Below are 24,809 nucleotides of genomic sequence, written 5' to 3' on the forward strand. Positions count from 1 at the left end.
TGGCTGATTTAGTGGCTCATTCGGAATTGAAATGTACATATTTTACCCTAAATGTTGAGTGTTCTGTTTCAAGTCCTACATTCTAGCTTTGTGTAGAATACAAATAGCCTTAGTATATATTTTTGTAAAATGACAAACCATACTAATGAAAGAAGATGCTTTGAGGCAAGTTGCTACGAGGTTAAAATGTACTACTTAGTTATTATAAAGCTGTTTTTCAAAAGAAAATAACTGTTTGGACCGTATGGTTATTACAATGAATGATGAGGGTCTGTAGTACTTTTTCACGCATAAACTAGCATCTGTAGCATTAGAGATCTGGACTAGTTGATTTAAGAAGAGTAAATGCCTGAATTTAATATCCTGTGTCTTACATCAGACATAACTCTTGCATCTACTTGATACCTCAGCATGTTAAGTGGTAAGTGTAGGCTGCTAAGAATCAAAGACATGTAAAATTTCTGCTTACTTAAAATCTTTTTGGCTCTCTGCTGGCACTTTGGTTGCTTGGTATAAGCAAGATGATAAACAATCATGGCTACCTGTATGGCTGTTTTAACCAAAGTTACGTTTCCATTTTCCATAACAGCAGAAGCTTCATTATTCTGATTGTAGAACGACTGGGTTGCATAGGTCTTATGAATTTCTAGATTACAGCTAAAACCCTGCTTGAAGATGAGGCTTTTGACTAGACCATAATATGTTGTATGTGCAGATTACATTTTCTTGTGAAGAAGGCTAAGAGATCAGATATAAACCACGTGCACTTTTCCCCTTCCCTGTTTTTGGTTCTATCGCTGTCAGTCTGCTCTCAGAAACAGTGAACGGAGAAGGTTTGGGTTGGTTTACGTTTCCTGACATGCGCTACCAGGGGGTTGAATGACTTCATAGAATTAGATAGCAAGCTGTTCTTTCAAAAACAGTAGTTAATGAAATGACTCAGTCTGGCACTTTACAGCACTTTACAGCTGCAACAAATGAGCTGCAGCTAATAGCTTTCCCCAGATATTAATTAAGAAATTGAAAAACTCCAGGAAGAGGATTAGCAATCCAGCATTTAATTATTTTTGTAGTTAAAAAATATTTTACCCAAACGTCTCTCATTCTTGCCTGTAAATTAAGCTATTAGTGTATTCTTCTAAAAATAAACTCAATGCTAGTGCTCATGCAGACTCAATCTTAGCAGACTAGGAATAAATATAAAGCAATATATGACTTCAAATTATGAATATCCTTGAGCAAAGTAGTTGTGCGCTTGATGTTATATATCTTGTTCATCAAGGGCTTTCTAATTGTGACCACAAAGTTGTATTTCAAATGCCATGGATTATTTTCCTCTTTAACTCTTTTTTTCATCAGTTTTCCAAAGACCTTTCCAAGACTTGTTTTACTTTTAACCTTTTTTGATCTGTGAGAGTGAGGTTAGAGTAGTTGAGGCTACGCAGACCAAAACTTGATGCTTAGATGGTATGGTTAAAGGAGGTTAAGGTTATACTAGACAAGTGGGTAGGTGTTCTGTTGAGAACTTCTTTTACCAGTGGGCTTCCTATTTTTCCCCACTGGGACCTCTTTTCCCTCTACACATATACCACTACATCTAAGCTTTTCCCTTGGAGTTCTGCAGTCCCTCCATATCCAAGCTCCCCATTCCCTTCTGAAGACTTCTCCAGACTTCCCCAGGTCCCCTGCTTCCTCTTTGCCTTCCTGCCTTTCTTTTTACACATCTCTATATGGAAGTTCTCCCCTTTCTTGTTTGGTTTGCCACAGCGAAATTGCAGAACATGCTGCTTGGCAAGGGGGGTGGCTGATCAGCCAGATGTTGAACGTGCAGCTGGCAGATATGCCCTTCGTAACTCACCGGCCAATCTCCACTCTCCATTCATGAGGCTTGCATGCTTTGAGAGCCTTGGGCTAAACACTACAGCCTACCCCTCAATTGTGATAAGGCAGAGTTTTAACTTCTTGGCTTACACATGTTGTAGGTCTGAGATATGTCAGTTTGCTTAATGAAGAAACAGTGAATGATAGAAGTAAACAAGGTGCCTTTAAATACTGCGTATAGTTTCTGGTACAATTAGCACCTTAGTTTTACTGTCTTTGCCAGCATTAATGTTATGACAGGGAAGCTGGGGTAACACAAGTTTCAGTCATCCCATCAAATTCAAAATCCAAACGCTCTGAAAAAACACTGTGCTCTGTGAACCAGAGCCATTGTTCTAGAGACAGAAAATTGGAAATTAGCATTTTGTGGTGACCAGGGTTGTTGATGGGCTCAGTCTTTGGAGCAAAAATACATGCAGTGCTACCCAGAGCTGAGGAATACAGGAGTGACCAGTGACACCCAGGGCAAAACTTCACAGTTGTGCTTTCTTCCTCTCCTTTCTGGCACACAGATCAGCTACACCATAATTACCATCTTTGTCTTGGTTTAGTTACGCAAGTCTTCTTCTAAGTCCCCATCCCCGTCTGCCCCCGCCCCTTCTCTACACCTACTTTCCTTTGCTTCCGCAGAAACAGACGTATTGTCCCAGGGGCTGCTTCTGTGTAAGCATTAGTTAAGAGTGCGGGCCTGATGTCTTGGCTCATTAAAGGAAATGGAAATCCCATCTCACTGAGGTCATAAACACTCACCTTTGTGCTGGGTACATGGTCACTACCAGTGTTTTAACTTCTTTCTTAAGTGGCTTTTAAGGTCTGAAATGTGGGAATGGTCTTTTACTGACTTTCTGAACTAGTTTTCAGAAAATTACTTGAATTTCTACATTATTGAATATGTCTCAAAATTCTTAAAAGATACTGGAGGAATGGGAGTGAGAAGAGAAAAAATCCAAATTACTATTTACTGTGTGCATAATTATTCACGTATACAGCATACTCCTACCTATGTTAACACTCTCTTTGCAGTATAATGCAAGCTATCTGTCATTCATACACAGTCCAGGTTTCCAATTTCCTGCAAATAATCATCAATTCTGTTGATGCAGTCAATTTTGAAAGGAAACATGCATTCAAAATGCTTGCGATAAGAAGTGCAAGAGTTCCTGCTTCTTCTGTGCATACTGTGAATTTCCAAGATCAAAAGGCTCGCTATTTGAAAAGGTTTGCCCATTTGTATTTTTGAAGGTCTGCAGAGCACCAGTCTCAGTTTTAAGTTCAGTTAGGAGATTGTTTAGTATGTAGGTAATAAGTCTTCCGTAACACATGTCTCCAGAGCTGTTGTTTACACATGAGCAAACATATACATTTTTAAAAATGAAAGAAGACTTGAAAATATAGCAATGTCTGTTTATAGATTTAACAATGTTAAATCCTAACAGTCAAGCAACACGAATAGTAGATGTGAGAAGTAATTTAATCTGCATTGTTTGCTTGCAAAACCTATTGCAGAAGATTTTAGGGAAAAATATTTTACTCTTATGATTGTAAAAATTTAAGTCAAATTACTTCACTGATGAATCTTGATTTTCTTCAGATACATAAAATGCACAGTCCATCTCTGCAGAAACGCACAATTCCTAAAACAACCCAGTTACTGTTTAAACAGCTAGTATAAATAATGAACCACTCCATTACCAAGAATATAAATAAATGTAGACAAGTAAGAGTTCTCTAGAGCTGAAAGTTTAGGTTATGCAAAAACTTCGACAGCTGTAATTTGTAGGTCCTTGTAGACTGAGGGGTGTGAGTGATGTAAACTCTGGAAAGCCAACATTTAATGTATGTCTATTTTGTCATTTTGCCAAAAGGCAGGACTTCACTGTTATGCTTCTTTTGCTGTGTACAAATTTTGAATAGGGCAACATCTGGCAGAAAAAAATTCCACAAAATGCATTAAGTTTTGCAGTGCCGTAAACAGACTACAGTGCTCTATTGCATGATGAGTGATGAGTCAACATTTTAGAGAAGTCTGGTTATAAACATCTTTTCCCTGGATAAAACTAAGAAAGAAGAAAAATAGGAGTGTAAAAGATACTAATTAAAATTTATTCCTTCACATGTTAAGATTTAAAGTTAATTTAATACTAAAAGATAGTTAAGTCAGAAGTGTGCTTCTAATCAGATTATAATCTAAAAAATTTGTGTTTTCTTATGCTTAGCTAGCTGAAGAGATTTAAGATTTTTGGATCTGAGCCTTTAAGTCCCCATATCTAAGGCTGTAAATGGAGGCAACTCCATTCTCCCCTCTACCCTAAAGTTAACCACACACCTGTAATTTCAGTGAACCACAGTGGAAAATGGCTTAACCAACACCTCAGAAATTCAGTCAGTTTTGGTAAGAACATAACTTTGTAAAACCTAACTCTAAGTCAGCAAAATTAAATATTTTCACTAGAGTTATTGCAAGTCCTTTGGCTTAAACTGGTAAAGGTAAAACATTGGGAAAGCTAAGAGCTTTCTTTGAGGTGGGGAGAAGGGGCGAGAGAGGCAGGGAAGAGAAGAGGGAAAGATGGACAGAAAGAGAGAGAGGGCAGACTGACCATGAGCACACCAAGGTGAAATGTATCCTTGGTACAGGGAATTTTTTAAATAAACAGAGAATGGTTCATATTTTATGGCTCTTACCCAGAATATTTACAGAAACACTGTAGTCTATACTGTCAGTTAGTCTGAGAATTTGACTACACAAGCAATCATAAACTACCCAGCTGCTGTGCTACGTTACTGAGTGAAGGCACAGAATTAAAGCAGGGCACTCTTCTTAGCTGCCTGCTTTGAAACAGTCACAGTGAGAATCTGTGTTAGTTAACAAGGCGGGTTTTTTCTCCATAAATGTTCTATTTTTTTAAAACTACCTACTTTGATTAGACTGATGAACCTTCACTTTATTTATTGCAATACAATAGTGGTATGTTTCACAGAAAGCAACACTGCTGTTTCTGAATAGAATGTCCACCCATGTTTGTTGGGGTAATGATTGCTACCTAAGCATTCACACTTCTAGGAAAAGAACAGCAAAGTGGGGAAATGCAAGTGGGAAGAAAGCAATCAGTTTGTTACTGGCTTTACTAATTCTAGTCATATCAGGGATTTTTAAAGTGCTTCTGAATGGTAAGTAGCAAATTCAGAGGTCCTTTGCATGAGCAGTGGTCAATGTGATGGTGATACCCGCTTTGATTCTTCATTTCCAACAGCAGCAAGCCTTACAGTACACACAGGTCACTGATACAGTTTGCAAGGACTGTGGTGTTTTGCATTGTGCAGTGTGGCTCAGACACACCCGCACCTTACTCAAAAATGTTACCCAACGTGTGTGTTTTAATGTCACCTTCTAAGGAGCTCACATAGGGAATTATTTTCACTAACAGAATTTTTAATTATTTCTATGCATAATAAAAATAATGTCTAACCACCTCAACCATAGCGAGGGGATCACAGGTACAAACAGGAGGTAAAGCATTTTTGTCTCTGTTTTTCTGGATTGAAAGGAAGACTTAAAGGTGAAAAAATGGCAGAGACAAGAAGTACTACACCAGGTTACCTGATAAGCTGCAGCTTGAGGTGACAGCATGGACTCTGATTAATGCCCCTATTCTCCCCATGAAGAAAAGCAAAAAACCATTTACTAACAAAAACTTGAACACTCTCTTAGGTGTAGCAACTGCTTTCTGGTAATATAATAAAAAACACATTTTCAAATGCTTGGGATTTTTAAACATTTATGTCTTGGTCACTTCTGGTCTACAATATCTGAAAGACAATATAAATACAAGTGCATTTCTTAACTTGTCTTATCTTTGAAAACTTTGAAATCTGAAAAAACTTTTTTTCCTAAAAAATCCTTTTCTGAGTAGGTGTGGATTTTTTAAACTACTTTGAACTTCAAGGGCTTCTCACATTTACAACTAACACAACACTCCCATCCTAAAGGCATGCTTCTGTATGCCCATTACACAGGGTATGGCAAAGAATTAATACATGATTTTTTGACACGAGCTTATTTGTTTCTATCCTTGAGTCCTGTAATCATCTTCAAATCAGTTATGCATAAAGTTTACTCTTGAAAAGATTTCCCACAACTAAAATATCAACAACTCTCAGAAAATTGCAGCATCTAGTACTACAAAGAAGGCTGGGGTAATGCTGAATTTAATAATTTCATTCCTATTGGTACTGAATTATAATTTAGTCTCCAGATGTCCTCCAAGCAAGCCTAAATTTTGATCATCCTTTTTTATATTGTAGTTGACTGAAGTGGGATCAGTAGTAATTACAGCCTTTGTTCCTGCTGCTGTTTGCCAACCTGTGCTTAGTCTCCCTGGGCTCTTTGTCTCACAAACCTTAGCTAGAAAGTCTGTGGAGGAAAATGTCAATTTAACATAAAGGCTTTGTCTTACTTTATTATTCTCTCTTAAGCACAACTGCACCTAAGCATCTTCTTTTGAATGCTTAGTCACTGGAATGTGGGAAAACTACAGAGATTCAATGATACTTGTGTCCTGTAATAAATGATTTTGCTCGGTATACCTCATTAGGCACACTTTTGCAGTGAAATGACATAATTGGATCTTGTACTAACCTAGCTGATATAATACTTGTAGTTGAAACGCTAGCACTTTGAGATTGGTGTTGAGTGTTAAATTCTGTACTTGAAAAGAAAAATGCAAAAGTTGTTGACTTGCTTGTTATTAATTTACTGGATCTCTATTAATACCATTGTTATAATTCTCTTTTTTTTAAAATATAAAAATATAGCGATATAGCCTTTTGCAGTAGCTAAAGCAGCAAGGGGCTGTTGCTCAAGTCAAATTTTATCATAAATTATAGGTCCACTAAGAATTACCATTTTATGACTCAGGTCAATAAGGTCACTTCAAATCTGCTTCAAAGCCTTGTTACAGTAACGTAATACAGTATGTATGCTTCCTCTTTTGCTTATGAAGTAGTCTCACAAAGTCCAGCCAAAACAAGTGACTAAAAGTTTGCGGTAGCCTTTGTCTCATGGAAAGTGATGGGTAGAAGGGGGATTATGGCAAAGGAATTCAGTCCTTCTGTGACTACTAAAAGTTGAGTTGCCGTGCTGTGGCAAGGATATATGTTCCTCAAAGCTGACTTTTGCATTCTATGAATCTCCTACTTCATCATTATAATTTATTTTTAATTTTGCCATTTTGCAAAACTTTTTCCTGGAAAGGGATTTATGCCAACTAAGGACCTAATCTGTTATTGTTCTTTTCTCAAACTCCTGTTAGGAATTCTAGGCATGCAAGAATTGCAGCACCAGATACTCAATTTTAACTTATCTTACAATTTCTGCATGAGCTGTGAAATTTAGATTCTTTTACAGGTCTTGGAGGGAGGGCTTGGATTTTTTTTAGACTTTTTTTGTGCTGAAAAGGAGAAAAATAGGAGGGAGAAATATGTATATGTAGAGCAGCCTGTTTACTTTCCTCTATATGCACAATATTTTTTTTGTGTGTGTGTTCATTTATTATATTTAGATTGACGCATCATGTTTCCATGTTCAGGTTTATGACTGCTTCTCTATGTTATGAAGACTCCTATATGTTGTGTCAGTGAGACAAGTATAAGGAGAAAATGGAGTTAATTTATCTTTTGTTGTAACTGAGAGCTCCCGCATTAGCAGTTTGACTGACTTTTAATTTTATTGGAGATACATATGTTTATAAATATACAGAGAATTTTATTTTTCAAGGAATGAAGTAATTTACTGTTCATTTTTTTCCAAGTAGGAGAAAAGGCAAATATTATATAATTTAATTTCATAAGTAAAGAAAATAAAAATTCTTAGAATATTTTTCAGGTATGCCTTTCATTATCCTAGGAGGCATCTTAGCAGGTTTTTATAATGATATTTTTCTTCTGAAAAGTCATGCTAGCAAAGAAGATGTCTCTGCCATATTGCAAAGTCAGGAGATACTCATGGACAGCCAAGTAACTGAGCAGAGCACTTAACCTATTATCTGCACAGTGCCTACTTTATCAAACAAATGAGGTTAGGTATTTCAGATTAATATATACAAGACAGAATACAGAGACAGATTAGTGAAAAACAAACTAGCCAAGAATGACAAGGGCAATATATCAATTGGTTGGCTTTCTAGGTCATAGTAGTTTTAAATATTTGAGAAGCCATTCCAAGAGTAAAACAGAGTTCTTTGTTTTGTTTTAGATCTTTGACCAGATCTTATCTACATTGATAGAGCTGTAAATCACCACGTCTCTTTCAAGTTGGCTGCTTTGTAGAAAACTTAAGAAGCAGTAAGTAATTGAGGTAGTGGAAGATCCAGAGAAGCTTTTTCCCAGTGTATTCTTAATTTCTTGTCTAGTGATAGAAAGTGCGGTGCACTCCAGTCTTTTCAAAGATGCATTTTTTTTTAAAACAGCTAATGGTTAGGTTGCAGTCAGCATTTCACTTCGTGCCTTGAACAGAATTCCCTAAATATTTTCCCAAAGCATGGGAACATGCATACATACCAGGAAAAATAACCTCCCAAACATTTAGTAACATAGTAACGGCTACCTAATGCAGGTACTCTGTCAAGATTTAAAAATTTGGCTGCAGTTGAATTTTGTTATAAATAACAAACATTTCAAAAAGGTAAGTGCTGAGAAATTAATGATAGTACCAGAGAAGAAAAAGATCTATTTTCATGAAATTGATGGCAGAGGTAATAAACTTTCCTGGTATTTGTTACCTCTGACCGCTTCAATGATGGCATCTTTGTGACTGCTTGCAAAGATAGCTTGTGGTTGCTAATTTTTATGGTAGTCTTTTGTCATGTAAATGTTATTTACTATAAATGGGGCTGAGTCCCCAGGCAGCCATCAGAAAACCATTTCTCTTACTGTGGAGCTTTGTCAGGTCAAAGCAACTCGGCTTATTTCATAACAGGAAATCTATGCTTTTGATGGGAAACAAACTGTTGGCCTCATATTATGTTGACTAGTGTGTGCAGCAAAATGGTCAAAATGGTCAGACGAGTGAGAAGAAATGCACTCTGCTTTGAAGTCATCTTGCCAAACAATTGTCTTGTACTGTTGTGACTTTCCTTCTTCCATTCTGTTTGGCTGGGTAGGCTGTTGTCACTTATATAGCTTGACTCCTTTCGATCTTGACTAAGGACCTGATTTGCGCATGCCGAGCTCAAACTGTCATTTTCTCCATTTCTGGCCATTCCCTCTCTGAATCAGCTGCTGTGCCAAATACCACAGATCACAGCCTGCTCAGTAGCTCAGGTAATTATCTGATGGGGTCTGTACCAGCAGACCTGGGAAATTCATATAGTGCAAGGAAAGTGGCTTGACTACTTGTGCAAGCAAGGATGGAAAGATTTTATTCTACTTCTATTTTAATACCAGAGGAAACCCAGTTAGTATCTTAGAATAAGCAAGAGCGTTTGCAATTAAAATGTTGTTCATTAAGATCATCGGTTTTCTGTCTTTCCATTGTGCAGTAAGTGCCAACTATGCATAAGTTACTTCCATGTACACCACACATGTACATCACACAGCCCTGAAGCTTCATTATCGACAAGTCTTAGATTCCTACAAGTACCTAAAATCATGTAATTTCTTAATGTTATTCTCTGCTATGACAGCTGCTTTGATTGCTGTATATACAGATCTATGCTGATTCTAGCATCCTCTCCTGCTTATTAGTGTTAGCAGTCCTTCTATACTTTGGAGCTAATGTAGTTTTAAAGCTGTCCATAACTAACATGAGGGAAAGCAACTCCTTATACACTTGAAACAATTTATTTGGCAATTGCTCACACTCATTTCAAAAGGTTCATATGTGAGGACATTTAGATTGGCATGGTTGGCTTTTGCTTGCAAAACTTTATGGTAATGTATAACACAAGTAAGTAATACCTGTGAAAATATTTGTTTAAGGATAATGAACACCACAGCTGTCCACTTGGATTAAGTAAACAGAGGTTGCAAGGGAATGTATCAAATATAGAAGTAACATTTGGATCTGAGCAGAATACCTGCTATGTATATTTTGAAGCGTTGAAACATAATAAAATGCATGAAAACAGAATACAAGTATGTTCCAATTTTAATTCTCATTGTGAAGAATGTTCTTCTTCCTTAAAACACAATCTCCTTCAATTCCAAAGCCAAGGGATCTGCATTATGGCTCTGAAGTGTTAGGAATGAAGACCAGCATGTTTGGCACTTGCTGGAGTAGCCATCGCCTTTTGTGCAGTTCTCACTTCGGGGTGCAACCAAACAATTTTCCAGCAGTAAATGCTGCTGTTCCATTCAGCTTGTTCCACTCTCATCTATGATTATGACTGCAATAGTTTACTCACAGATGTGAGCTTTTTTTTGTTGCATTAGTTAAAAATAAGAAGCTATTGCTTCAAGTGAGTGCTTTTCTGAAAACACGACTATGAAATCTCAGCTGTGATTGTATGTGACTTTCAGGCAAGATTTGTTAAATAGATAAGTAAGAATCTGAGGTCATGGCTCAGTGCCATGAGTTAACCTTGCAATCTAAAACTAGGTTGTTTGTGTTGTTTCTCACTTACATGTCATGAAAACAGGTGCTTTACAGGTACAGTATTTTTTATGGTTGTAGAAGCAAAACCGACTTATGTCAGTCCTGCCATCACAGTAACAAAAAGGTGGGAAAGTTTGTGGTTTGCCAAACAGGAGTTTATACATGGAAGATTCAAAGCTCTTTGATGGTAAAATGCAACATTGAAAGTGCAGTTTACACAAATGTTGCTTTCAGGACTCATTAAACTGGCATGTGTGGCAAAAAAGTGTGGCAGCCTTGAATCTTGCTACTGAAACAAAATTGTAATAAAATAGTTAAGGCTGATCTCGTGATTAGCATCAGTTACAATCATTAAACTGGATAATGAGGAATGATTATGGCAGCTCAGGAAATCCCTGCCTAGTTTGGGGAAATATGTAGCAGTTCCATGGAAGCTGCCAAGAGCTTTGAGCCCGCCTGCTAGTGAGTGCATGCCCGGCTGTCCTCTGTACTGCTAGTTGAGGGAAGCCCCTCCTTGCTTTGCATGCAGGCAGATATGGCAAAAAGGGTCTCCTATGCATCACTATGTCATTTGGAAATGGCCGTGTTAGCTATTTGTCAGTGAGACCGTGACCGGGTTTTCATTTAGTTCTTTCACTGTCCACCCACTGAAAACGGCATGTATCCACATCTGGAAGCACTCTGCTCACTCTGTTTTCCACCTCTGGGCTCTGCTCTTTTTTATCACTGTTTTTTAGAAGAGTATAAGCAAATAATATCCCATCTCTTTTCATGCAGAAAAGTGTTGCTTGTCTCTGTCAATTAAAGACAAACAACAAGGACCAACTGTACCAAAGTCCACTTATGCATCTGTGCTATTTTTTTCCCTGTAGCAGTGAAAGTTGTTTAAACAACAGGAGAAACAGAAATGGGAGTTTGTTTCAGAGAAGACAACTATTTTGACTTCACTGTATGCATTCAGTTATAATCCAAGAAGTCAAACAAATTCTCCAGTAGGAAGAAAAAGATTTTTCCTGTCTAGACTGGACAAGCAGCTCATTAGCAGAAATATTGTGTGATTTAGACATTTAGTCTGAAATGAATAAATACAAATATTATTTAAACTTTACTATAAATGTTATTTTAATAAATAATACTATATAAGTAACTGGAAATGTAGAAAAACCTACTAAACAAATCAATAACTTATCTTTAAAACTTTCAGTTAGAATAACTGGTTTGTATTTTTCAATGGCTAAAATATAGATCAGGTGTTAGTTTCCTTCATATCTGGCATCTTTTCTCATCTTTGTCCTCCACTTTCTACACACACAGGCAAATGTGCATGCGCAAATGCACACACACACGCACACACACACACACAGTTTAACCACCACCAATATTTGATCTTGTCACAAATCTTTTGGGGTGCTCACGTGTGACTTGCCTGGCCACATCACCCGCACAGTGACTTGCTCTCTCCATACTTGCTCCATGGCCATCAGTACAAGCTGAACTGTTAGAGAGGGAGATGAATTACTCTTTTTTTTTTTTTTTTTTTTGTATATGGACCATAACTAATTACTTATTATAAAGAGGACTTTCAGTAGAAAATCAAGAATTTTAAGCACTTGATCTAGAAACCAAGATACTTTGTGTTAAAAAGAAATTTGGCCTCCCTAAGAACTGAATCTGGTATATTTAACTTTATGCCAACTAGTCATGAGCAAAACCTATAGAAAGAAATAATTTTGGCTAATGACTAAATACTGTGTTCTCGTTGAACACAGTATCTGGTGTTATGTATGTTACTAGCATAACTTTGTAAAATCATGTTCTAATGTGACTTAGCTGAGACAAATCTAAAGTGGGTAGGTAGAGCTCCAGATAGCCAGAAGCACACTTTTCTATCTACTTGAGTCATTTCTAAAATTGTGATGCTTGGTGACAGGAAAGAACATGAGCTTCTATTTAATGATTTTATTTAAGGATGAATATTGCCACATCATGGCATCACTTCCCAGCCTTTGTTTCTTAGAATACTTATAAACCAGGCTTCCTGCCTGGGTGCCCAGTTTCCTCAAAATAGTGTGTAGGATCAGGCAGCGGGGTTGAGAATTGATTATTCTTTGGTTTCCACTGTAAGCTTTCTGTCAGGAAGATAGCTATAATACTTACCCATAAGTACTGTTATCATTCAAAAAATGCTCTGATTAGTCTGAATGTGCTGTTTACTCTCACTGTTTTCCAGAGAGCAGAATGGCTGGCTGTAACTGCCCTACTTTCCAAGACTGGTGCTGTAATTTCTGCTTTTGAAATACAATTAGCGAGTGAAAACTAAACAAACTGTAGGAAGGTTTTTTTACACTTACAGTTGTTCCACTGCCTGTAGTTTCAACCCAGTAAAAATAACCACTAGGATAGCTAGTATAGCTTTTACTATATTCTATTACACTCAGTTGTGGTCTGTGCGGTTTTTATATTACCACCTAGACAGAAGGAGATTAATGTCATTTTTTCTTTCAAATATAGGAAAGCATTTAAGAGTGTGCTTAGAAATAAGCTCAATTTCAAGTGTCTGTCTGACTAGGGGTGTTTTCTGAATTGGAGTCTTAAAGATTTCAGCCTAAGGCTGCAAACAGGACTGGCATTTTTGGATTCTAAATTATTTTTCAGAAAAAAAAGCACTGTTTATCCCAGTTGATGGAGTGTTATACTCATAAATCATGATTATTTTCAGCCTTTTGGTTGAGACTATTCTGTTTTCACAGCCAGAAGCAGTAAAATAATCAATCACGTAATAATGCCATGGATAATTATTATGTTGCTTGGTGTTCTTTGAGCTACTGCAGGTGTGTTCAGAGCCTCTATTGGTTGTGTTTAAACTGTGATTTTACAGCTGAGGTGGTGAAGAGCTTTGGAATGTACCCACAATTGCTTTATTTTTTACTTTTTTTTTTAGCATAATGCCTACAAAGACTGTTTGTTATGAAATCCAGAATGCCTCGTGCTCTTTCCATGGTTCAAGGCTTTTATAAGCTTTTATATTCAGTATATTGACTTGGACTGCTCATCATATAGCTGTACAGAAAAGCTATGTTTGTGATAGCTAGTAGACTTAGTCCTACCGTTGCTGAATTAGAAATGACATTGTAATGCACTTGTGGTTTAAAAAGCCTCAAGTATTTTATGCTGTCAATACCATAGAGTTCATTCTTATTTATTAAACACCCAGAACAGTTTTATTGGCATAATTACATCTTAATTTGTTTCCGAATAGTGCTTTAATTTTTGCCTTTCTTTACTAGGAGCAAAGCTAGCACTCTGTGGTGTCTACAAGGTTTCACTGCTGCAGTGTGCAGGAATAGAGTTTAAGTCTGGAATTCCATGATCTGTTCAAAGTGGCTTAGATCACCACAGTCATCAAAAAACTTCCTCCTGCCTTTTCTCTGCCCCAGCTTCTTGCTTCCATGCTTGTGCTGACTCAAACACTCATGCAACTGCACTGGGAACAACATCAGGGAGCTAACCTTTCCCTCTCTCAGCCCCTGGGCAACTGAGGTACAAAAGATTAAGGGATATTTACTGCAGACATGAGATTTGGGTGCCCACATGCTTTTGAAAATCCTGGTAGACATCTGTCTGCATCTTTTGGCATCAAATACTTTTAGCAGTTTGGCCTAAGGTGAGTTGGCCAGGACATTGCAGGAAGTCCTAAGAATTGAAAGTAGGGTTTGGATATTTCTTTGTACAGGCTGGGTTCCTGTTTAATGATCTCCGCTTTGTGTTGTAAAATAAGAGGAGCTGGAGTTCATTGTAGCTTTATCAAAAGAGTGCTTTAGCTGTAAACTAATGGAATCATTTGTAATCCAAAGCTTATCATCTTCAGAACTTCTTTATGCACTGAAAACGATGACTTAAACTGAGTATCTTGTTTTCCATGGGTTCTGTTTGGTTTACTGTAACGTTGCAATGGCTGTTAATGAAGGTTCCTCTGGGAATGAAATCTGAATAAATCTTTATCTTTGGTTTGTCTCACTAACATTCCTGCACTCTCATTTTAAGTGTTAAATACGAGTTTCAGGAGGAAGAATCTAAGTTATTTAATAGCTAAGCTCCATGATGAGGACTGTATAATGAAAGGGTAAAGACTGACAGTGCAGTTGAAAATGCAGCTGTGTGGTTTAATGTAAAATATGCATTAACAGTATGAGGCATTAAAATAAATCAATGTATTCATTGAAGTCTGTGTTTGAATCCCTGGTAATAATAATTTAAATGTCTTATCTGATTTTGTTCTTTTCACACTGACTTCATAGCACTTGGTGAGGCGCCTGGCTGATGACTATAGGAGATAAACTGCATCTTCAGTATACTTCTTCTTCAGTATACTTTTGGAGGTTTGTTGCAGCTCTGTGTGGAAATCAAGAATCATTCCTTCTCTGAAGTTTTGTGCTGATGGCCAGCTGATTCCTTTGACTGTGTTTTAGAGTGGTTTTATAGTAGATTAATAAGGATTGTTTTATTAAATAAGGAAGTTCCTGCCGGAATATTGAGAAATTTGTAAAGCAACTTTTTCTTCATGCAATTGACTACTAGTTTTCCAAAACAGACAACCAGTCTATCTTGGATCAGTTTGTGAACACAAACATTCAAAAGTAACAGAGATTAATGCAATATGCAGATGCCCTCTTTATGCATTTAACTGATAAAAATATGTAAAACTATAGGATTTTGAATCTCTGTTAAGATGGTTTTGAGGAATGAGGTCTCACTGTGCATAATGAAGAAGGTTTAACATTTATGTTTATTTTAAGTCAATAATAAATTTTCTGTCCAAAACAAATAATTAAGCCCTTTTCATTGCTACAGATCATAAACTTCAGGTCTGCCTTTGTCCCCTAGTGTAGTTCCCACATTTTGCAACAGAATATTTTTCCTGATACCTACTGAAATGAAACTGTTTCAAACCTAGTAAGGTAAAATAGGAAGAAAAACAAAAACAAAAAAACCCCCACAACTATAAAGAAGGGACAACTCACACTAGTGGAACAAGAGATTTGCTTCAATAAGGAATGCTTATAAATTGTGGGAATGTATTCTGTATAACTCAACCCTGGGTCTTGTGAAATGTTTCTTGTCTCTGTGTTCTACCAGCTTTCTGAAGGTTCTGTGACTTGCAGGCTGGTGTTAGTTTTACTTTAAATATAATATTTAATGTTATTTTGATGTTATAACAGAGCAGGCTTAGAAAAGCTTACTCCCTTTCTAATGATCTCATAGTGACAGCTTTTTATTACTATGAATTTAGCTGAAAGTAATTTTAAAGAATTTTGGATGGCTAAAGAATAAATTTAGATTAACTGGTTAACATACTGTCCTGTGAACAGTACGTTTTGGAAGTTGATAGCAAGGTGAGAAATGCCTGTTTTTCAGACTTCACACTTGTCTGAGTAGAGCAAATGCAACAAAAAGTGCAGGTTATTTCTCCCACCTTCAGCTATTTTTATGTGAAGCTGCAGCAGTTAAGCAATGCGTGCTGTGGAGGTTCTAATCTGCCATCACTATGAAAGGGGTGCACTGATTTTATGCTACAAACTGCACCTTTTGTAGCCTATTCACCACCCTTTACAGGTCTGCCAAGCCCACTCTGCAATTGGTTGCCAGGGGCTGCAGATGTTGGAAAAGAGAAATTTCAATGAAAGGCCCTGATTCAGCAACCCAAGCAGCCTGCCTCCCCCAGCCAAAGTAATCAGATTGGCAGCTGAATCAAAGGGTACAGTGGGCCCTTTGTTTGGGAGCTGTAGAGGTTAGTAATTGACAGAAGGTCAACAAAGTTTTATGAAGAAAAGAACAGAATATTAGAGGGTATTATTAGGCTGAAGAGAGGGAGTTTGGGAGTTTTATGTTATTGGAAGAATGTTAGAACCTGAGTCAAAGGTTACAGCCGCAGGAAGCAAAGATTGCATATTGCTGTTTAAATCTGAAAATAGTTTCAGCGCCAGAAACAGGATTATTGATGAGTGGAAGGAATGGCTGAACAAAAATCTGCAGTTTCCCAAATTGTAGCTATATGGAATTGTTAGTGTTGAAGGATTTATTTCTAAGCTTTGGGATTTTGCATACAATGGTAGATGGATGGTTGTTTTCTTCATAGAATCATGAGACTGGAAAAGGTCTTAGGAGGTCCTGTTTCACCCTGGGAGAAGAAGCATTAGCTGTATCTGTGCAGTATCATGTGCAGTATATGCTTGCCTGTCCTGCCACCCTGGAAAATTTCATTCTCTGAGACCTGCGTGTTTAAAGAATACTACCTCTCAGTTCATGCCTAATCTCCTTCAGACTAAGCAGGCATAGCTGTCATTCATTTTTTCGTTTTGTTGGTCATGGTCATGTTTTGTGGACCATCCTCACAGCACTAGTTGTAGTATTTCAGTTTGACCCACATCCATCTTGAAATGGAATGCAAAAAACTGGAGAAAGCACTCCAGGGCCTTACTAGTGTTGAGTGGACTAGAAGGATTAACTGCTGTTTATGTGTCCTAGTATGATGTTTACCTTGTTTGCAGTAGCTTGAGATTGTTGACTTACGTTCAGTTCTAATCCATGTAAGACACTTCAGTGTTGGCTTCTATGTTGGTTATTACTCATCTTGCTGCTTTATTGCAACTGCTTAAAACCTCTTTGTTCCATTATTCTTCCAGGAATTGAAGTTAAGGTGATGGGTCTATAATTCTCTGGCACTCCTTTTTATCCTTTTCTAATAAATAATAGTAACTATTTGTGCAATTTCTCTTTTAAGGTTTCATCTGTGCTCTGCAAGAACTGAAAGACAGTTATTAACATTGCATGGCATTGCATTAGCCAGCCCCTAACTGCTCTAAACTAATCAAGCCCAGTCTAGTTCAAAATACCTGACTTTGTTATTCTCTTCCTGTGTGAGGCTGAGGCCTTGGTTTGTCTCCCTGGTATCAATTATGATAACTGCCTCCTTGTGCCTGGCTTCTTGATGAAGATTAATGTATTGTTTTGATGTCTGCTTGTGGCCATATGCATTTTGAAATCTGTTTATTGTAATTACCTCTTAAGTAATGAATGATCTGTGAACTCATAACTATTTCAGAGGGAAAAATTTAGCTCTTTTATGATGAATGGTGTATGCCCGGTGAGCTGGCATTATGATCAGTTGGGCAATTTATTTTCCGAATGTGTGAAAGGGCATTCCTTTCTCAATAGCATTGGGTGTTTGCTTGTGTATTTTGTTGGTCATTGGTGCCTAAAATGAAGCAGTGGGGTTACATACACTGAAATTTGTCAGTAAGCAAGTTTTGCTCATATTTTTAGGAGAAGGGAATTGACAACAGAAGCAATAATTATTTATATTCAGTTTGGAAAATGATTTTCTGTACTGCTTGTTTTCTTGCTGCAGTTTGCTGTAGTAAGTCAAAGGAACAGAATGTATTTTGTACATGAGAAATATGAAACACGGACTTTAAATATGGTTTCTCTTTTGCAGTTGAGATTTTCCTTAAATTCAAATAGCTTCCTTTATCGCCCTAAAAAGTTAAGAAATCTTTTTTTTTTTGAGAGTAAGCAGTTTAAACGAGGTACTAAATAGTACCTCTACAACATCTGCATTCTAATTGACTGTGTGGTCCCTGAAAAGAGGGGTATTCCTGGGGATCTGACATGTGGCACCTCTGGCACATACATTGTCCCATGCTGGCAATTGACATTCAGGCTGAGTTCTAGTTATGTTGTTCTTGTCTGGTCATGCAATGTACAAGGATTACAGACACTAGTGATCTTTTCTAGCTGACACCATCACTGCATATGTAAATTGAAGAAGTAGGTGTTCAGAAATAAGCTGTGATACATTTAATATCTGAGCGAGAACACGTGCAAGTGAAAAATGCATAGTGGAGCAGATGACAAATTTGTGTAACACTGTATCTTGGCTCTGATGGCAGCAAAAAGGAGATGTTGAAGTAAACGTGTAAGAAGTCATCTGACATACTTCTTTATAGTACTACTTTATGCTGGGTATTTACCTAGCCTCCAGCCATTTTGAGCTCAGGGACTTCCTTGCCCACATAGGATTTCTATGAATTACTTAGATCTGAATGGACTTTTCTCCATGAACTTGCCTGATATCCTGTGTAGCCCATGTGAACTCTGCCCACAGGCTAACTACATCCTGTTTGAGAAAACTTGACCTTGTTTTAACTTTGTTTTGAAATTGCTTTTTGTCATTTTCCCTCCATACTGCCATTTCTTTTACTGAGAGGTTGGTCTATCCTCTCTAAGACTCATGATTCCGTAGACCTTTACTGTCGTTAACACCAGCCATCTTCCCAGATCGAAAAGTCCTAGCAGCTGTACAAAACCTGGTCGATAACTTTAATTATTCTCACTGCTCTTCTCTGAAACTCCTTCAACTCTTCTGTACCCTTTTTGAGATGAGAGGGCCTCAGCAGCACGGAATGTTCAATGTGTGAGAGCAGGCTGTAGATTAACACAGTAGCATAATGATGCTTTAAGTTTTACTCTTTATTCCTTTCCTAGAAATACCCAATACTGTCTGGATTTGCTTTCCTTACTGCTTTTGATAACTAAGCTCCATTTTGATGAACTAACTATTTTGAGGTCAAGATCTTAGTCCTCAGAAGTCATGGTCAGTTCTGAACAAATCTTGTATTAAGAATAAGCTTTCCCCATGTTCTCCTCTTTCCATTTGTCTCCCTTGTTCTCATTCAGGTCTGTGTTTGCTCCCATTCCTTCTCTGCTTTGCTTTCTTTAGTACCCTTGAGTAATAGAGTTTGATAGCCTGTATACCCTTTAGCCATTTCTTTTTTGTCTTCTCCATTCCACGAACATTTGGGCCACCCAAAGCCCTCTGCCAGGAATTGTTTTAGGCTTGGACTGTACAAGTCTGTGCATCTGTTTTCTGTACATACCTGCACAGTTGTCCAGCCTGCTGGCGGGGTTCTTCAGACACCAATGCGGATATATTCATTGAGACACTTTCAGACACCATGGTGATTGATTTGTCTTCAGTTAGCTACATATTTATGTAGTAGCATGCTAGTTAGCATACTTCTTGCCAGTGTGAGTCAATAATATCACAAGTAAGGATCGAACATTGAGCATTTATCTTCTCATCCATTTTTAATAACACATGTTTTGTGAGGTGCTGTTGTTTTGCCAGTTTTGTGTTTTGCAGGTATACCTTTATTCTTAGCATTGTATGACAATGTTTTATTTGTAATAAACATGAAAAAAAGATGTGACTAGTATCTGTGTCGCATCTAAAACCAGTTTAGTGAACAATTATATCTTTTCTAGCGGTAGCTGCTTACTAATCAAGACTTACTGTGAGACCTGGACACCTAGAATTATCTTGTGGATTTTTCTCCCCTTCACATAGTGGAACTACACATAAAATTGCTGCCAGGAAAAGATACAGAGAGTAGGAATTAAAAAAACAAATTGGGATACCCTTACTGAAATACTGAATAAACGAAGTGGGAAAAGGGACATAAGTTAAAAATCAAATGTGGACAGGAGCACAGTTGTGTAGGGGTCTTAAAAGAAGAATAAGACTGCAGAGAGTTTGTGGTGGCACATAATCAGGAGTGTATCTGCACCACATTGAGGGGAATTAAATAAAAATGAGAACAGGAATTATCATCTGTTGAGGAAATCAACTGTATCCTGGGCTGCATAAAAAAAAGCATGCCCAGCAGGTTGAGGGAGGTGATTCTACTCCTCTACTCCACTCCGGTGAGAGCCCACCTGCAGTATTGCATCCAGATCTGCGGTCCCCAGCGTAAGAGGGACATGGACCTGTTGGAGTGAGTCCAGAGGAGGGACATGAAGATGATCAGAGGGGTGGAACACCTATGCTATGAAGACAGGCTGAGAGAATTAGGGTAGTTCAGCCTGGAGAGGGGAAGACTCCAGAGGGATCTTATAGCAGCCCTCCAGTACCTAAAGGGGGCCTACAGAAAAGATGGGGAGGGACTGTTTATCAGGAAGTGTAGCAATAGGACAACAGGAAATGATTTTAAATAGAAAGAGAGTAGATTTAGGTTGGATATTAAGAAGACATTTTTCACTCTAAGGGTGGTGAGACACTGGAAGAGGTTGCCCAGGGAAGCTGTGGCTGCCCCATCCCTGGAAGTGTTCAAGGCCAGGCTGGATGGGTCTCTGAGCAACATCATCTAGTGGGAGGTGTCCCTGCCCATGGCAGGGGGTTGGAACTAGATGATCTTCAAGGTCCCTTCCAAGTATAACCATTCTATGATTCTATGAATACACCACGGATTTACTCACAGCAGGAAAAATGTAATGTTATTAATGCAAAATCAGAAAGCACTGAAAATAATCACCAGGAAAACACAGCTTTTTCCTTGTTCTTGTCTGCAGAATTAATTCTGTTTAACTCAAGAGGAAAAGGTTTTATTTTGTTGTAGTGACTAGTTAGTCATCTGATCCAGAAGCATTTATGATGTAAAAAACTTAATATTTCATATTGGTAATAACTTTTTGGTATTTTAAATTGAGGTACAGAAACTTTAGGGCTAAGGCTTGGAAATCATAAGAAATGTGGTACAAGTGGAATTTTGCAGATTACAGAAAAGGTACATATTTCTTTCATAAAAGCAAGTTTAAGTGACAGATCTGTTTTGTATTTGTAATTTACAATGTACGCAACAGATTTTCAGTTTTAACTTTGCTCAGTTATGGAGACGTTGCTGGTAGGTGGTGTCTATGTTTTTTAATTGTTCTCTGGCAAAGCACATCTGGAGCTTAATGTTTTTTCCAGACATAAACATATCAAGCATGAGTGAATCACACAAAACTTACTTAAACATTTTCAAACCAGTGAATACTTTGTTTCTTTCCATCTTTGTTTTGCAAAGCTTTTAAAAATTAAGAGATATGGGCTGGGAAGGAGGGAAGAGAGAGCAAGACATTTCTGTGCTTATTTAACTGAGCTTACAATATTTTTTTCCTGTTGTGAATCCCACTAAATGGTTGAAGAAATGGAAACAACTATTTTAAAGTTGAACACGTGGTATTAAACAAAAGTGCCACCCAGATCTTAGGCAGTTTGGATTCTGGAGGTCTGAGTGTTAAGGCACCAGTTGTCCTAAGAATGAGCTTCTACAAACAGTGTTTCGTCCTGTGAGTACTGCTGGATTATAAGCACCAGAACAAGCCAAGTGCAGGTGCTTGTGACTGCAAGAACAATTACTCTTCCTACTCTTCTTTTTACTCCAATGTCACATCTTGGTTTTATCTTCCTTATGGCCAGTAAATGTTGCTGTCCTGTTCTAAATTCCTTGTGCGACATAGAGGAGGTCAAACAGAAGCAAGGGAATAGAGCTGAACTTGCCTTGAAGCCCCTTGGTAAAAATGAGATGTTATGTTTCTCTGCTGAAATTTAACAGAAATATCACAACAGGCATTCATCAGTTCACACTGAATCAAACGACTCAACAAAACTTCTGTAAAGTAAAAAGTCAGGCACTGAGTCTGCACCATGCCCTCAGGGGTGTGAAGACACACTGTCACAGGATTTACAATGGCAATTTAGCATGCCGACACCTTGGCCACCCATTTCCCTTTCTCCCTGTACTCTGTAGATGGATACTATCTACCCTTTCCGTTTGCCAGTGCTGGGAGTGGCAGAAGATGGTGTCTGCTCAAGTCTTCACTCTTCCAATTTGAGAGTGTCTTACCAGGGGTACAGCACCTTCTTTACCATCAGTCTATTTGGGATGTCTGGGAATGGGCACACAAATCAAGTGGAATCAATAGTACTGCCAGGCTAGGAACCTCAAGCAGTGGGAGATGAAGTAGTGACAAGGTGTCAGTACTGTGACAAAATTAATGCTTTCAGACCCAGCATGAGGTAGAGGATGTCTCTGGTTTCTGTGTTTCCCCTTGTAAACTGAAAGGTCAGTTAGTTAGATCTTTTGTTCTCAGATAATGGTTAAAACCATACAGGAAAAATGAAAAATAATGACAGTCTCAATTCTTTTCTTCTTTCATAATGTAGTGGAAGATAGGGATGGCATTACTTGTGTTTCATCACTGTGACTTGTAGTCAGAGTGTTGTAGGATTTAGTCTGAAGGAAAGAGAATGGGGACAAAAGGAACAGGGAGGACCTTTTCCCTAGTTTCATTTTACCCTAAACATTACACCCCTAACAAATCTACAACAAAAAAACCCAAGATCTTTAACTTTGGATCTTGATGACCTTAGATTTGCATGCTCTCTTGGTCATATGCCAAGGTGATAAGGAATTTGGATGACTGAATGTAAGTTAGGAAATACAAAAATATAGGGGATATAATTTGAAAAGTTGTTTTACTAAAAGCACCCCTATAACTTTATCTGATTCAGAGTTCAGCTCTGTTCCTCACACCATCATATTTTCAAAAGGAATGGCAGACAGGTGAACTCCCATTTTATAATAGTCAAAGTATTGTAAGATCTGCAAAAAAGCAAAGGAGCATGTAAGTATTGTCTGCTGTCTGCAGCAACTGCTGGCTAAACATTGCTTCTGCCTTGTTCTGATATATGCTAGGCACAAACAAGTAGGGCACACAGAAAGATGCTCATCCACTTCATCACCCTTTGGAATACTTGGCTAATGGTTATCATATTTTCATTTCTGGGACATACCCTCTAGGGAGGTGGCTGAGAATAGGACGAGAAAGTCAGCAGAGATGATGAGTCTGACTTCTGGAAATAGAATCTGAATTACTGTAATGTAACTTCAAAAGCAGATTTATGCCATTTTGTAACTGAGATTGTCAATAAAGCTCAAGTACTGCTTAAGTTGCTGGGCCAGCACTGCTTTCAGGAAATGTTTGCATTCTTTGTTAAACTGTGTGAATTTTATTCTGGTAAGACCTAGAAAGAGATTTCTAATGCTACTCACATTTGCCAAGCACAAAGTAAGTCCACAAGGTAAATTATTGTAAAGGTTTCTAATCCACAATGGAAAAATGCTGACCTTGCTAGTTGGTGTTTCCTGTGTGCTACTCTGGAGCCAGGATCTGAACTGAATGAGTTTGTTGAACTCACTGTCATAATGCTGTTTAAGAGAAAGATTAACCCAAAACCTCAATTCAAAAAAATCTTCTTTTTTTTTTCCTAGGTGAAATGGAAATTCCAGATTCAAATGACCCCTTAGGTCATGCAGATGGACTTGAGAGACCAATTCCAACGCCTAAAGGTAAAATTAATTATAGTTATTTTTTCTTCTCCCTGCCAAATATAAGCATACTTTATAAAGGACCAGCAAAATCCTGTTATTATATGTTCACTTGATTTACCTGTGAATACCAGTCTGTGAGAAAGGCAGCCTTGTGTAACTTAATACATCTGATTCTAAGCAGGGATAGTAAGGTTACAAGAGTCTATAAAATTAATTTTTAAGCATGTTCGGTCCCCCCACACTGAGGGATTAGATGTTTGACCCAAACACAAAGGGCTATTATATACCTTCTTAGCATATTTTCTGTCACGTTGGTGCCGTGACAATGATTTAATTTTGTACAGTGCCACACTTGGCATCTATAGGTAAATCTTAAGTATTGGTATCTCTAAATATCTTTGGTTTGAGATAATTATCTCTAACACATGAATACTTACTTTTAAAGTAGCTCTGAGCATTAGTGGTTTCTTTTTTTTTTAAACAGAGTGTAATGGCAGGATTTCTAGGAACTTGTTATGAGAATTTTTTATGATACGTTATCACTTAAACTATAAATACAAATGCTACTCTTGGATCTGAAAATACACATATTTACTGCAAATTGTGATTCCAATTCCAATTTGATGCAGCTTCCTCAAACAGGACATTTTCAGTGTTCTACCTGAAGAAACATGTTTTCTCACCTGTAGTACAGATTTTTTCTCTTTGTATGAGTGCACTGCGATAGAAGTCAACCCTTATGCTTAGAAAAAATGCCAGATAATCTTGTTAATATGAAGAGCTCAGGCTGCTTTCTACCTTATCACTAGCATTTTCAGCAAGATGAACACATATTGAAGCCTACAAAGCTCTGAGGTGCTGGTCAAATGTTCTTCTTGCTACTTCACTTTAAAAGGAACATAAATTTTGAGTATACTTTCAAATATAGTCTCTGTTCTCATAGATATACAATGTCATGTAATCCTTACTGTGCTTCACCTGCATGCTAGTTAGATTTTTTATCTTGACTGTGCTTACTAGAAGCTTTTTTCCAGAATCTTACATGAATTTCTATCCTTAATTGGATAAAAGAAGACATGTTTATATTTGCATAACTCTAAGAACGTTCCCACTGATCATCAATG

The 24,809-nt window shown here is 37.6% G+C and overlaps 1 protein-coding gene across 2 annotated transcripts in view; it reads left to right on the top strand.

Moving 5' to 3' along the window:
* The window catches only part of ROR2 (receptor tyrosine kinase like orphan receptor 2), a 158,939-nt gene that overhangs the window by 87,735 nt on the left and 46,395 nt on the right, over positions 1 to 24,809 (top strand). For both annotated transcript variants that reach the window (XM_063320935.1, XM_063320936.1), the window contains exon 2: positions 23,626 to 23,703. In XM_063320935.1, the coding sequence (XP_063177005.1) occupies positions 23,626 to 23,703 (78 nt within the window). The remainder of the gene's footprint in view (positions 1 to 23,625; positions 23,704 to 24,809) is intronic.

This window comes from Chroicocephalus ridibundus, chromosome Z (assembly GCF_963924245.1).
Source record: "Chroicocephalus ridibundus chromosome Z, bChrRid1.1, whole genome shotgun sequence".
Classification (NCBI taxonomy): domain Eukaryota; kingdom Metazoa; phylum Chordata; class Aves; order Charadriiformes; family Laridae; genus Chroicocephalus; species Chroicocephalus ridibundus.